Source organism: Sphaerodactylus townsendi, linkage group LG17 (assembly GCF_021028975.2).
Source record: "Sphaerodactylus townsendi isolate TG3544 linkage group LG17, MPM_Stown_v2.3, whole genome shotgun sequence".
NCBI classification, from domain to species: Eukaryota; Metazoa; Chordata; class Lepidosauria; order Squamata; family Sphaerodactylidae; genus Sphaerodactylus; species Sphaerodactylus townsendi.
This window is the reverse complement of record NC_059441.1, coordinates 3,176,768-3,188,858: the sequence shown is the minus strand read 5'-3', so window position 1 is coordinate 3,188,858 and position 12,091 is coordinate 3,176,768. Positions and strand designations below refer to the sequence as shown.

The following is a 12,091-nucleotide window of genomic DNA, read 5'->3' as shown; positions in this document are numbered from 1 at the left end:
TGCAGTGCAGGAACACATAATCAAAGCACTCCTGACAGTTGGGCCATCCAACCTCTGTTTCAAAACCTCCAAAGAAGGAGACTCCACCAACTGAGGTAGTGCTCTTCCCATTGTCAAACAAGTCCTTTGCTGTCGTAGGGAAGTTTTCCTGATGTTTGGAATCTCTTTTCCTTCACCTTGAACAGCAGCAGTGGCGAAAGTGGTTTAAGACGTAGGTATTCTCCACTTGGAGGAACTGGGCTTGATTCCCGGCTCTTCCGTCACTCGAGCCGTGGAAGCTTATCTGGGGGGATTCAGGGTATTACCGTTTGTGTCAACACACACCAGCTGGGTGATGCTTAGCTAGTCACAGTTGCTTCTGGAGCTCTCTCTCAGCTCCACCTACTTCGCCAGGGTGTTTATGCAGTAGGGGAAGGAAAGGAGTTTTAAGCCTTCGAGTCTCTCACTGCAAGGAGAGAAAGGGGGAGTTATAAATCCAACTCTTCTTCTTTTAAACTATTTCAGAACCAGTGTGGCATTGCTGATAAAAACCTAATTCACATGTGTGGTTGATGCAGATGATAAAACTGTTTTTGGATTCCCCACTCCTCCATATGAGTGGCAGCTCCTATCTGGGGGGCTGGATTTGTTTTCCCACTCTCGCACGTGAAGCCTGCTGCATGACCACATGGACCAGTCACAGTTCTCTCCAAACTCTCTCAGTCTCACCGGCCTCACAAGATGCCTGTTGCAGGCAGAGGAGGGGAAATCTGCTTTGAGACCCTTTACAGGAGAGAAAGGCAGGGTATAAATCGAAACTCCTCTTCCTCCTCCCAGGGACAGTGGGAGAGGAACGCTCCCCAAGTACCCACTCCGCCCGCGACGCCGCCCCTGCGCCCCCCCCCCCCCAGCCGGCCCCACCCCGATCCACCCTCACCCCACCCCTGGGGAAGGGGACCTGGGGACAGTTTTCCACCCCCATGTGACACCAGTGGTGCATGCCTTTTGCAGCTTTGCCACTGCCGCCGCCTCCGTCTACTACTTCTCTGGCCCTGTGGGATCTGATGCAATTCCACAGGGCCTGCAAGTCTGAGTTGTTCCACCAGACTTAGGTTTGGGTGCTGCAAAGGGGGAGCTGGACTTGGCATGGCCATGTTCTAGCAGCAATCTCTCCTGACGTTTCGCCTGCATCTGTGGCTGGCATCTTCAGAGGATCCTTTGAAGATGCCAGCCACTGATGCAGGCGAAACATCAGGAGAGAATGCTGCTAGAACACGGCCATACAGCCCGGAAACCACACAGCACCCAAGTGATTCCGGCCGTGAAAGCCTTCGACAATAGACTTAGGTTTGATGGCAGAGACGATTTCCATCTGGCTGGCCTCCCTCTCCCTTCCCCTCCCCTCTTTTTTTCTCTTCCTCTATTTATTATTATGGCAATAGTCCCTGTTTTTATGAATTTTATAAACCCTTCTTTATGATTGGGCCCCTTTATTGTGTTTTGGCACAGTTGTGCTTAGTAACTGGGGCTTAACGTTTTTAGATTTTATCTACGGGTCTTGAATGTATTTATCTTCGTTGGTTTTATTGTTGTGTTGTATGTTTCGGAAGCTGCCCTGAATCCAATTTGTTGGGAAGGGGCGGAGTACAGATCAAATAAATAAATAACATCTGCTGAGTGTGAGGATAGACATCTGGCCCAGGGAACCCTACTTTCGAAGTCTCATGCAGCCATGAGGGACCTTTGTCAGAGCTAATTCCTGTGTCCTGGCAATAATCTTTTGTTTTCATGCAAGCTGTGGTGACCGTCTTTCCCATGTACCATTGCTCGTTGAACAGGCAGTTTTGGAAAGCACCTGGCCTTCAAGCAATCGAAGCGGCTACTTCTTGTGGACAAAGATAAGGAACGTGGTCTTGGGAATAGCACAGTTCAAAAGAGTGCTAAGGAAGCAACCTACAAATGGCATCCACAAAGGCCTCTCTGGTAGAGTATTCATGTCCCTCTTGGTTTTGAGACTGTGTTTTTGTACCGAGTAGCTAGAAACACCAGTTTGACTTACTTGGAGCAGCAGTGGCGTAGTGGTTAAGTGCAGGTGTACTCTAATCTGGAGGAACCGGGTTTGATTCCCCGCTCTGCCAAGTGTTGTGGGAGGCTATCTGGGGAATTCAGATTAGCCTGTGTACTCCAACACATGCCAGCTGGGTGGGCTAGTCACAGTTCTTCGGGGCTTACAAACACCTTTCCCTTCCCCCCATCACAACAAACACCCTGTGAGGTGGGTGGGGCTGAGAGAGCTCCGAGAAGCTGTGACTCGCCCAAGGTCACCCAGCTGGTGTGTGTGGGAGTGCACAGGCTAATCTGAATTCCCCAGATAAGCCTCCACAGCTCAGGTGGGGAATCAAACCTGGGGAATCAAACCCAGTTCCTCCAGATTAGAGTACACCTGCTCTTAACCACTATGCCACTGCTGCTGGAGGGTATCAGTTTGATTGTAACAAGGATATCCTATTGGCACTCCTAAATAGTTTTAAAGAATCAACATCATCTGGAAGCGGAATTTTAATGTTTTATTGTTGTTATTATTTTAACCTTGTTGATTGTTGATACAGTGTATTGTTAGGTTTTGTTAGCTGCTCTGAGTCTAGCTGCTAGGTCAAGAAAGAGCGAGATATTAAATCCAAGCATGGCGTAGTGGTTAAGAGCAGGTGCACTCTAATCTGGAGAACCGGGTTTGATTCCACACTTTGCCACCTGAGCTGTGGAGGCTTATCTGGGGAACTGGATTCATGCTTAGGTGCTCCAATACACGCCAACGCTGGGTGACTTTGGCTCTAGTCACAGTTCTTCAAGAGCTCTCTCAGTCCTTCCACCCCACAGGGTCAATAGGTTTAAGAGCTGTGTTGGTGTCGGCCATCATGGCGTGTATGGTCAGCACTCTAGCAGCATTCTCTCCTGACGTTTCGCCTGCATCTGTGGCTGGCATCTTCAGAGGATCTTCAGAATGCTGCTAGAACACGGCCATACAGCCCGGAAACCACACAGCACCCAAGTGATTCCGGCCGTGAAAGCCTTCGACAATACAGGGTGTTTGTTGTGAGGGAGGAAGGGAAAGGAGTTTGTAAGCCCCTTCGAATATCCCTACAGGAGAGAAAGAGGGAATACAAATCCAAACTCTTCTTTTTTCTAAAATAAAATAAAAACAAACTCCTGAAATCAGTAAAAGGGAATCAGATAGGAAATGTCTCTAGTCTCGCCAGAAAGCGCTGTTGTGGGGATCTCTATGGTGGGGTGTCACCACAGCCCTTCTTTTGCTAATTTTACCTCTGATAAATTAGTCTAAATAAGTTTAATGTAGCATGCGCTACCCCTTTGGACAGTGAGGGTTACAGTGGGTCTGGTCCTACTGAGGGCAGCTGTGTCTTTTAAAGAAATTCTCTGCTGATGCCCAGTCCAGGTAAACAGAGGCTGTTCTTGTGCTAGCCCAGGCGGCCATTTCTCAAAATCATTGTAAAATATATGGGCTGCTCTTATGGGGAGGGGAGCCCTGAGTGTGCTGTATTTCAGAACGTTTGGACAGTCTCCATGCAAAAACTTCTTTCTTAGCTGTTTCGTCCCTCCTTCTTGTTCCCCTTGGTATACTGTTCTTTACTTTCTTCTAAAAGTAAATTATATTCTGGTTGTCTTAATGGAAAGTAATTGTATTCTGGTTGTTTTTACCTTGCGACAGGGGAGCATTCAGATCTCCTGTACAGGCTGTCCAAGGAAGTGGTCAAGCATCAGAAAGGAACTTCTCAGAAAAACGGAGGAGCCAAGGAAGAAAAGAAAGAGAGTGACTCGAGCTCGCGTACGTTTCTAACGCTAATAGCTAACACATTTGAGGATTCTGATGCTTGATGTCCCAAATGGGTTTGTTTTTTGATTTCCACCCAGCCAGCGCTGCAGATTGTCCCAATCACTCATTCAGAAGCTGCTGTGAACCCTTCATCCGTTGCAAAAATAATCGCAGCTTCAGGGACAATTTTGATTAGGAAAATTATTGCATAAGCCACTTCTAGCCCCACTTCTCTGATCCCAGTTTGAATGCTCTGCCGCTGCGTTTAAATGAAAATTAAAAGGTCAAGCGATCTGATTACACATCTCTTGCATCCTGTGCTCTGTGGGGAAATGATCTACAGTGAACAAAAGTTTTCAACAACTGACATAATGCTTTTCTGCTGTTTGTACAGTGTCCGAAGTAGAGAGCGGAAAGGGAAGTGGAGATTGCCTTCCTGCGTTAAACTACCAGCATTCCAACAACATTAAGCGTGCATCGAGAATCGTTCGCGTCAATAGCACAATTGGCAAAGCTGTGGATATAGCAGGAGATGTTGACACAGGTAATGACACAGAGGTGCCATTAAAATCCTTAATTCTTATGGGGTGATAGCTTCAACTTTTATTTCACTTATGCACCTTGGACTCTGGTGGACTGTGGCCCACAGTCGTGGCCACATCGTGGCTCCACAGATCCGATTCCCGTATCTTGTCTGCGCATTCCATTCTGTTGGACATGGATCCCAAGGAGGGATTATTGATCTGGTCTTGCAAACTTGGCTTGCTATGAATTTGTCCCGCAAAACACCCATCCCATTCATGGCTGTCACAGCTTCTCGGAGCTCTCATGGGCTAGTCACAGCTTCTCGGAGCTCTCTCAGCCCCACCTACCTCACAGGGTGTTTGTTGTGAGGGGGGAATGGCAAGGAGATTGTAAGCCCCTTTGAGTCTCCTACAGGAGAGAAAGAGGGGATATAAACCCAAACTCCTCCTACTCCTCCTCCTCCTCCTCCTCCTCTTCTTCTTCTTCTTCTTCTTCTTCTTCTTCTTCTTCTTCTTCATACAGTAGACTGTTTTTTCGAAGGAATGGGGTAAAATAAGGGCCCAGTCTATTAACTTATTTAGTCTATTAACTTATTTAGTCTATTAACTTATTTAGTATACATGCAAAGGGGATTGTGTAGACTCCACAGACTCCTACTCCACTGCCCCCTTTACGCCATGCCCAGAACCAAATATTTATCATCCCTGTTGATCAAAAAGTAATCCAGAGCTCCAGGAGTAAAATTTGAACAGTACCTCCCTTCCCCTTTTTTTCCTCTTCCTTTTAATGTATAAAATTCATTTTATATTTTTTAAATTTATATCCATTATCTTCGGTCAGTTTTTTCTTTCCTTCTTCAGTTGTTTGCGCATTCCATTCAGTTGTTTTCGCATCCTTCTGTACACAACACTGTATTATTACTATGCCAGTAAAGGTTCCTTGATTGAAAAAACTTGTTTCCTAATAACATTTGGTGGCTTCTTCACTTGGTGAGTTAAGTAATCTGTTCTTGGGGTCTGTGTGTGTGCTTTTTCTTCTGCCAGAAAGCGCTGCCGGATTGCTGTTCTCAACTTGTTTTGAGGATACCAACAAAACGAGAGTTTCTAAAGCAGAACACTTGAGAAACAGGCCCTTGAGCCCAGCTAAAACAGACAACAGACGGACGGTTTGGAGAAACAGGAATCGCCATCTGAGCGGAGACGTCCTATTAGAACTCATGAAAAACCGAATCAACCAAGAAACAAGTCCTGGCGAAGTTGTCCGAAAACTCGGCACGGATGCCAAAATCTTTTCTAAAGTGTTTGAGAAGAGAATCAGGCCGAAAACGCTCAACATCAGGCCATCTTCCTCGGGTCCCAGTAAGAAAGGAGGCGTGGACAAGGAATCCAGCGACGAGGACGTGCCCTTTGAGGACAGTTTCACAGACAAAATTGAGTCTCCGGTTATATTTGATTTAGAAGACCTGGACGATGAGCTTGTCTTGACAAAAACCGTTAAGCTGCCGAACAGAAGGCCCAGGAGCATTCGGCGAGCAATCAGCTTCCCAGTCAAGCCTGCCGAGAAAACAGACGTTGAAACTGGATTCGATCCGCTCTCCTTGCTGGCGGCTGAGACGAAACCGCAGCCAGAGGGTGTGGAGGATGCCGATGAGAAAAATGTCTCAACCCCCTCCACCAGGCGAGACCTAGCCGAAGAAATAGAAATGTATATGAACAATATGAGCAGTCCCTTGACGAGCCGCTCGCCGAGCATAGACTTGCAAAAAGCCTACGATGACAAGAACGCCCACAAAATCAGTCCAACTCTGACAAAGTCTGGCCGGAGGTCAAGCCTCCCTCCGAACTCCCCCAGGCCTGTGAGCCTTCCCAAATCCAAAAGCTACCAGGTTAAAAAGGAAGAAAGAGTTCGAAACAGGCTTTGGTCCTCTCCGACGTTTTCTCCAAACAGTCTAGCGAGGGGACAATCTGAGGACGCGGCCAGCACGGCTGCGCTTGCTTCTCCCACCTCGTTCAATTTGGATACGCTGCTGACTCCTACTTTTGACGTTCTAAGGAACAGCATGTTTTCTGCGGGGAAAGGGGTGGCGGAGAAGGCCAGTCGGTGGTACTCCAAGTTTGCGACATATGCAGGATCGTCAAAGGTGAGCTTTAGCAGCACTTGGGATGGCGTTGATGTGACAGAAGGCAGAATGGTTCAGCAAGATTTGTCCTTTATTGAATCCTGTGTGGTTTACTTGCAGTTTAAAACAACTCCCCTCCCTTGCATGCCATCCCTGCCTCCCCTCCCCCTCTCTTTGCTAGTGTAGGTGGGCCAGGTCCAGATGCCGGGCCCCCTCCCTCCCCTCCCTTGCATGCCAGCTGTGGTGGGGAAGGGATGATCTTTTGAAATCTGTATCATCACTCAGGATTGTGATGTATCACAGTGGCAATAGCAGCGTGACTAGCCATGACTGGTGCAATCTTAGAGCGCCAGTGTGGCGTATCAGTTAAGAGCAGTAGACTCTAATCTGGAGAACCGGGTTCGATTCCCAGCTCCTCCACATGGAGCCTGCTGGATGACCTGGGGCCAATTGCAGTTCTGTCAAAATTCTCTCAGTCCATGCAGATAAGGTAATGGCAAACCACCTTGCCTTGAAAACCCTACAGGTCTCCATAGCAAAGCTGTGAGTTGATGGCACACACAGAGCCCGATCTTATCAGAGTTTGGAAGCTAAGCACGATAAACGATGGTTAGTACTTGGATGGGAGACCACCAAGAAGACTGGCTGCTATGCAGAGGAAAGCAGTGGCAAACCACCTCTGCTCATCTCCTTCCTTGAAAACCCCGTGGTCCTGGGGTCACCATGCGTCAGTTGTGACTTGATGGCATTCTGTCATTATATGGTGACAATAGCTTAATCATCATATTTGCTTGATGACATTAATGATGATATAACTGGGAATGGTGCCTTTATAGCATAAGCATAAGCATTTTATTGTCATTGTGCACGCACAACGAAATTTACAGCAGCATTGCTCGATGCACACAATTTCAGACTCATACCCCATCCTCACTTTCCCCTTCCTCCACCCATCCCTACACAGCCCCAAACACGTCAACATGAAGCCGCAGAGTTTAGCATAGCCACAGCTCTAGAGTAGAAGCTGTCTCTAAGCCTCTTTGTCCTAGTTTTGATAGACCTGTCTCGTCTGCCGGATGGTAACAGTTCAAAAAGAGAGTGTGCTGGATGAGACGGGTCTCTCAGAATATTTTGGGCTTTTTTTAGGCTTCAGGAATTATAGAGATCTTCCAAGGAGGGGAGAGGGCAGCCGATAATCCTCTGTGCAGTAGTGATCACTCTTTGGAGCGCCTTCCTATCTGCCACTGTGCAACTGGAGAACCATACACAGATGCAGTAGGTTAAGACACTCTCTATAGCACAGCGGTAAAAGGACACCAGGAGTTTTCCATCCAGTTGTTGTTTCCTTAAAAGTCTCAGATAGTACAGTCTTTGCTGGGCCTTCTTAACCACTGCGGCAGTCTGTACGCCCCAGGTCAGGTCCTCTTTAATCATGACGCCCAGAAATTTATAGTTGTTAAGAGCAGGTGGACTCTGATCTGGTGAACTGGGTTTGATTCACCGCTCCTCCACATGAACAGTGGACTGGATATGTTTCTCTGCTCCTACACGTGAAGCCTGCTGGGTGACCTTGGGCTAGTCAAAGTTCTCTCAGAATTCTCTCAGCCCACACTTGCCTCTATGGGTTTAGTTGCATGGCAAAAACCTTCCTCTTTGCCCAGGCATTTGACTAGTCTTCCAAAACTCTCTGGACAGCTGCTAGTCTAAAGGATGGAGGTTATTTTAATGCTCTTTTTATTGTTGTTTTAGTTGTATATTTTATTGTTTTTCATTGTTTTTAACCTGTGTAAGCCACCTAGAGACACCAGTATGAGGCTGTGTATACTCAATAAATAAATACATGAATGAATGAATGAATGAATGAATGAAGGTCTGTTGTGAATAGAGGAAGGGAAGGAGTTTGTAAGTTGCTTCTCGACTCCTTTCAGAAGAGAAAGGCTGGGTATGAGGAGGAGGAGGAGGAGGAGGAGGAGGAGGAGGAGGAGGAGTTTGGATTTATATCCCCCCTTTCTCTCCTGCAGGAGACTCAAAGGGTCTTACAATCTTCTTGCCCTTCCCCCCTCACAACAAACACCCTGTGAGGTAGGTGGGGCTGAGAGAGCTCTGAGAAGCTGTGACTAGCCCAAGGTCACCCAGCTGGCATGTGTGGGAGTGTACAGGCTAATCTGAATTCCCCAGATATCACAGCTCAGGCGGCAGAGCTGGGAATCAAACCCGGTTCCTCCAGATTAGATACACGAGCTCTTAACCTCCTACGCCACTTCTTAAGTACTTCTTAATCTGGGGAGTCCCTAATCTAGGAGTTTGATGTTCTTCTGGAATTCTTTGGCATGGAGGTTTTATTCCCTTAAGCCAGGAGTCTGCAACCTGCGGCTCTCCAGATGTTAATGGACTACAATTCCCATCAGCCCCTGCCACCATGGCCACCTTAAGCAGTGATCTCCTCTGTGATGGCTGCCGAAGGGCTTCCCTTTGTAATTAATAAAAGTAACATTTTAGTGTTCAAAGTATGCTGCTGTAGGAGAAATTCTGTTATCTTAAAGGTCCGTTCCGCTGGAACCCCAAAATAGACGATTCAGGACACAGAGAAAGTTATCTTTTATAGGTTTATTGTAACATCTGGAAAGTACAAGGAGAGGGTGCTTTAGGCAGTCTCAGCACTAATACAAAAATGTAAGGTTTTATATGAAATAAATGTTACATTAGTAATGCATAAATCAAAGCTAGCCTCTAGATTGAAGATTAATAAAGATTAATGCTTTACATTTTATTATTTGATTAAGAATATGTTACTGCAACCTCCTAAAAGATCAGAATGCCTCTGAGCAAGTACAAAGTACCCTTCTGCAAATCAGTTTGTTTATCCACATCTGATTGAATCAGTAACTCCAAGCAAATACTATCTCTGCAAAGCGAGTGTCTTTGTTTCAGGAAGTATTCTGTTGGAGGTTGGAAGCTGGACAGACAATCCTGGCTCCATCCCAGTTATGCTAAGAGGCCTGAATGTTATAGAAAGGCCTGAATCCTGCTAATTAGCTTATTAGTTTCATATGCCCCCTTCACTGCTTTGAGGAGAGCCAGTTTAGTTCTTCAGTAATGCCTGAGGCTTGTGACTAAGCCTGGAAGATAGCATTTCTTCCAAATGACGTTCCTTTTGAAGCCAAGAAAACGGCAAACTGTTCTTGTTTTCAGGATCAAAACTCAGACCGAGCAAGCGTTTCATCCCTTGGGGCCCTTGATTCAGAATCTACCTCTCTGACCGATGAAGACGGCTGCAATGATTCTGAAAGCGCTTCGTCCCCTCAAGAAAACGTCTCCTCTGTGTTGAAGGGTATCGGCCTAAGTAGGGCAAGTCTTGAAAGCTCAGCTTCCCATAACGGCTCGTCGAACCGATTCTTGCATGGTAAGAGGGGTTTCTGACATATATTCTCTCTCTCTCTCTCTCTCTCTCTCTCTCTCTCTCTCTCTCTCTCTCTCTCTCTCTCTCCTCTCTCCCCTCTCTCCCCTCTCCTCTCTCTCTCTCCCTCTCTCTCTCCCTCTCTCTCTCTCTCTCTCTCTCTCTCTCTGCATGGGCCAAAAACAGTGGTGTGAAAACAGTATAAACCCTTTTACACAGTTTTAAATCCTTTTACACCATTTTCACACCATTTTCACACTGCTGTTTTTGGCCCATGTGGAATCAGCCTCAGATTTGCTTGGCTCAGATTTGCTTGGTATCATTTAAACGCCAAAATAACATTCTTCCACATGCTCTAGTCTAGTTAGTAACAACCTTGTTGGAGAGGCGGAGTCTTACTATCACAATGGCTGATCCCACTGCTCATGTAGCGTTCAGTTCCCCCCTCCCCTTTGGAGGTTTCAGACTGTTGTCCCCCCCATTCCAATGTGGTTTAGGTAGTTAAGCATCAAGGAGGAGGAGAAATGGGTGGACTTCACTGCTTTTCAGAGAGATGAAAAAATGTTTGCTGCTAGGCAAAGTAAGAAGAGAAGGTGGAATTCCATATGGCTCCAGCAGCTGTTCAGCCCCCCTTTCAGTGAGCAGATCCTTTCTGGGTCAAAGCAAGGACACTCCCAGTGACCTTTGAGTGCACCCTGAATCCTGAAAATGCTGGCAGCATCAGGGCCACGCATCAGGGCCACGCAAGAGGAAAGAGGAGGAACTCTTCTCCTGCCCCACTCCCTGTGTGGTTTGTCAGTGGAAAGCCCACCTTGGATGCTGTTATACTTCAAAAGGTAGTCTGCCAATCTGTAAGGGCTAATAACTGCACGTGTCAGTTTTGACCTGGGGTTGAAAACAACTCTCAACTTTCTCTTAAGGCTCTCCGTCCAGAATAGGCTGGATCTGCACTAGTTGGTTGGACTCCCTCCATAGTCAGAATACTTAGTCAGAATGCTGGCAGGGGCTGATGGGAATTGTAGTCCATGAACATCTGGAGAGCCGCAGGTTGCAGGCCCCTGATTATGGGTTTTATCTCCACCTTTTACTGTTTTGCTGTTTAAAGCCTTATACGGGGTGTTGTTGTTCACATCGGTTTGGTTGTATTGTTTTAATTGTTTTTATATTGGTGTTTGCCGCCCTGAGCCCTATCGGGAAGGGCGGGATACAAGTCTGAAAATAAATAAAAGCATCCTTCTGTCTTCCAGGCTCTCTTTCGAAGTTCCTTTTGCCCGACAAATCAGACCTGTGGTCGTCGTGCAGCACGAGCAGCACAAGCGTCTTCCAGAACTACGCCATGGAGGTGAGGAGTCCCTCTTTCTCGGAATGAGGAAAACTGGCACAAAAAAGGGCAGCTTTCTTGCCTTTCCAAGGGGTTGCTTTAGGACCCCGTCATACATCTAAATAAACACTTGGCTAATAATCTAATTTCCTAATACTAATGGAAGAATCCTTGCTAATTGTTCCTAAGGAGGCGATCATTACCATTCCAGGGAACAATCATCCGTTCCTGCTGATAGACCATTAGAAGGGAAGTGTCGGCAAATCCATCATAAATTCATTTCTCAGCCCTATAAATAGATTAATTTGGCCGCTAATTTGTTGGTTTCAGAGCGCAGCAGAATCCACACAGCTGCTTTTCCTTCCGCTGAGGCAAGTAATTCATTTTTAGGGGCAGGGATGTTTCCCTAACCACATCTGCTGGGTTCTGGGAGACCTGTGCAGGAATATATTAAAAGTGCAGAGAGGTCAGGATCAGAGGACTAATCTCCAGGGTTTAAAGCAGGCCGCTTTGGGGGGAAGAAATGGAAGAGGACACACTAAACGGGCTGGCTTGCTGAAAATGCTGGGGGGAAGAATTAGGACTAATAAAAGGAAACCCTTCTTCACGCAACGTGTGATTGGTGTTTGGAATGTGCTGCCACAGGAGGTGGTGATGGCCACTCACCTGGATAGCTTTAAAAGGGGCTTGGACAGATTGATGGAGGAGAAGTCGATCTATGGCTACCAATCTTGATCCTCCTTGATCTGAGATTGCCAATGCCTTAACAGTCCAGGTGATCGGGAGCAACAGCCGCAGAAGGCCCTTGCTTTCACCTCCTGCATGTGAGCTCCCAAAGGCACCTGGTGGGCCACTGCGAGTAGCAGAGAGCTGGACTAGATGGACTCTGGTCTGATCCAGCTGGCTTGTTCTTATGTT

The 12,091-nt window shown here is 46.9% G+C and overlaps 1 protein-coding gene across 1 annotated transcript in view; it reads left to right on the top strand.

Moving 5' to 3' along the window:
- Positions 1 to 12,091, top strand: part of DENND4A (DENN domain containing 4A) — a 61,261-nt gene that overhangs the window by 30,570 nt on the left and 18,600 nt on the right. The window contains 6 exon segments of the mRNA XM_048482082.1: positions 1,818 to 1,962; positions 3,707 to 3,823; positions 4,206 to 4,355; positions 5,380 to 6,476; positions 9,648 to 9,858; positions 11,100 to 11,194. Coding sequence (XP_048338039.1) covers positions 1,818 to 1,962; positions 3,707 to 3,823; positions 4,206 to 4,355; positions 5,380 to 6,476; positions 9,648 to 9,858; positions 11,100 to 11,194 — 1,815 coding nt within the window.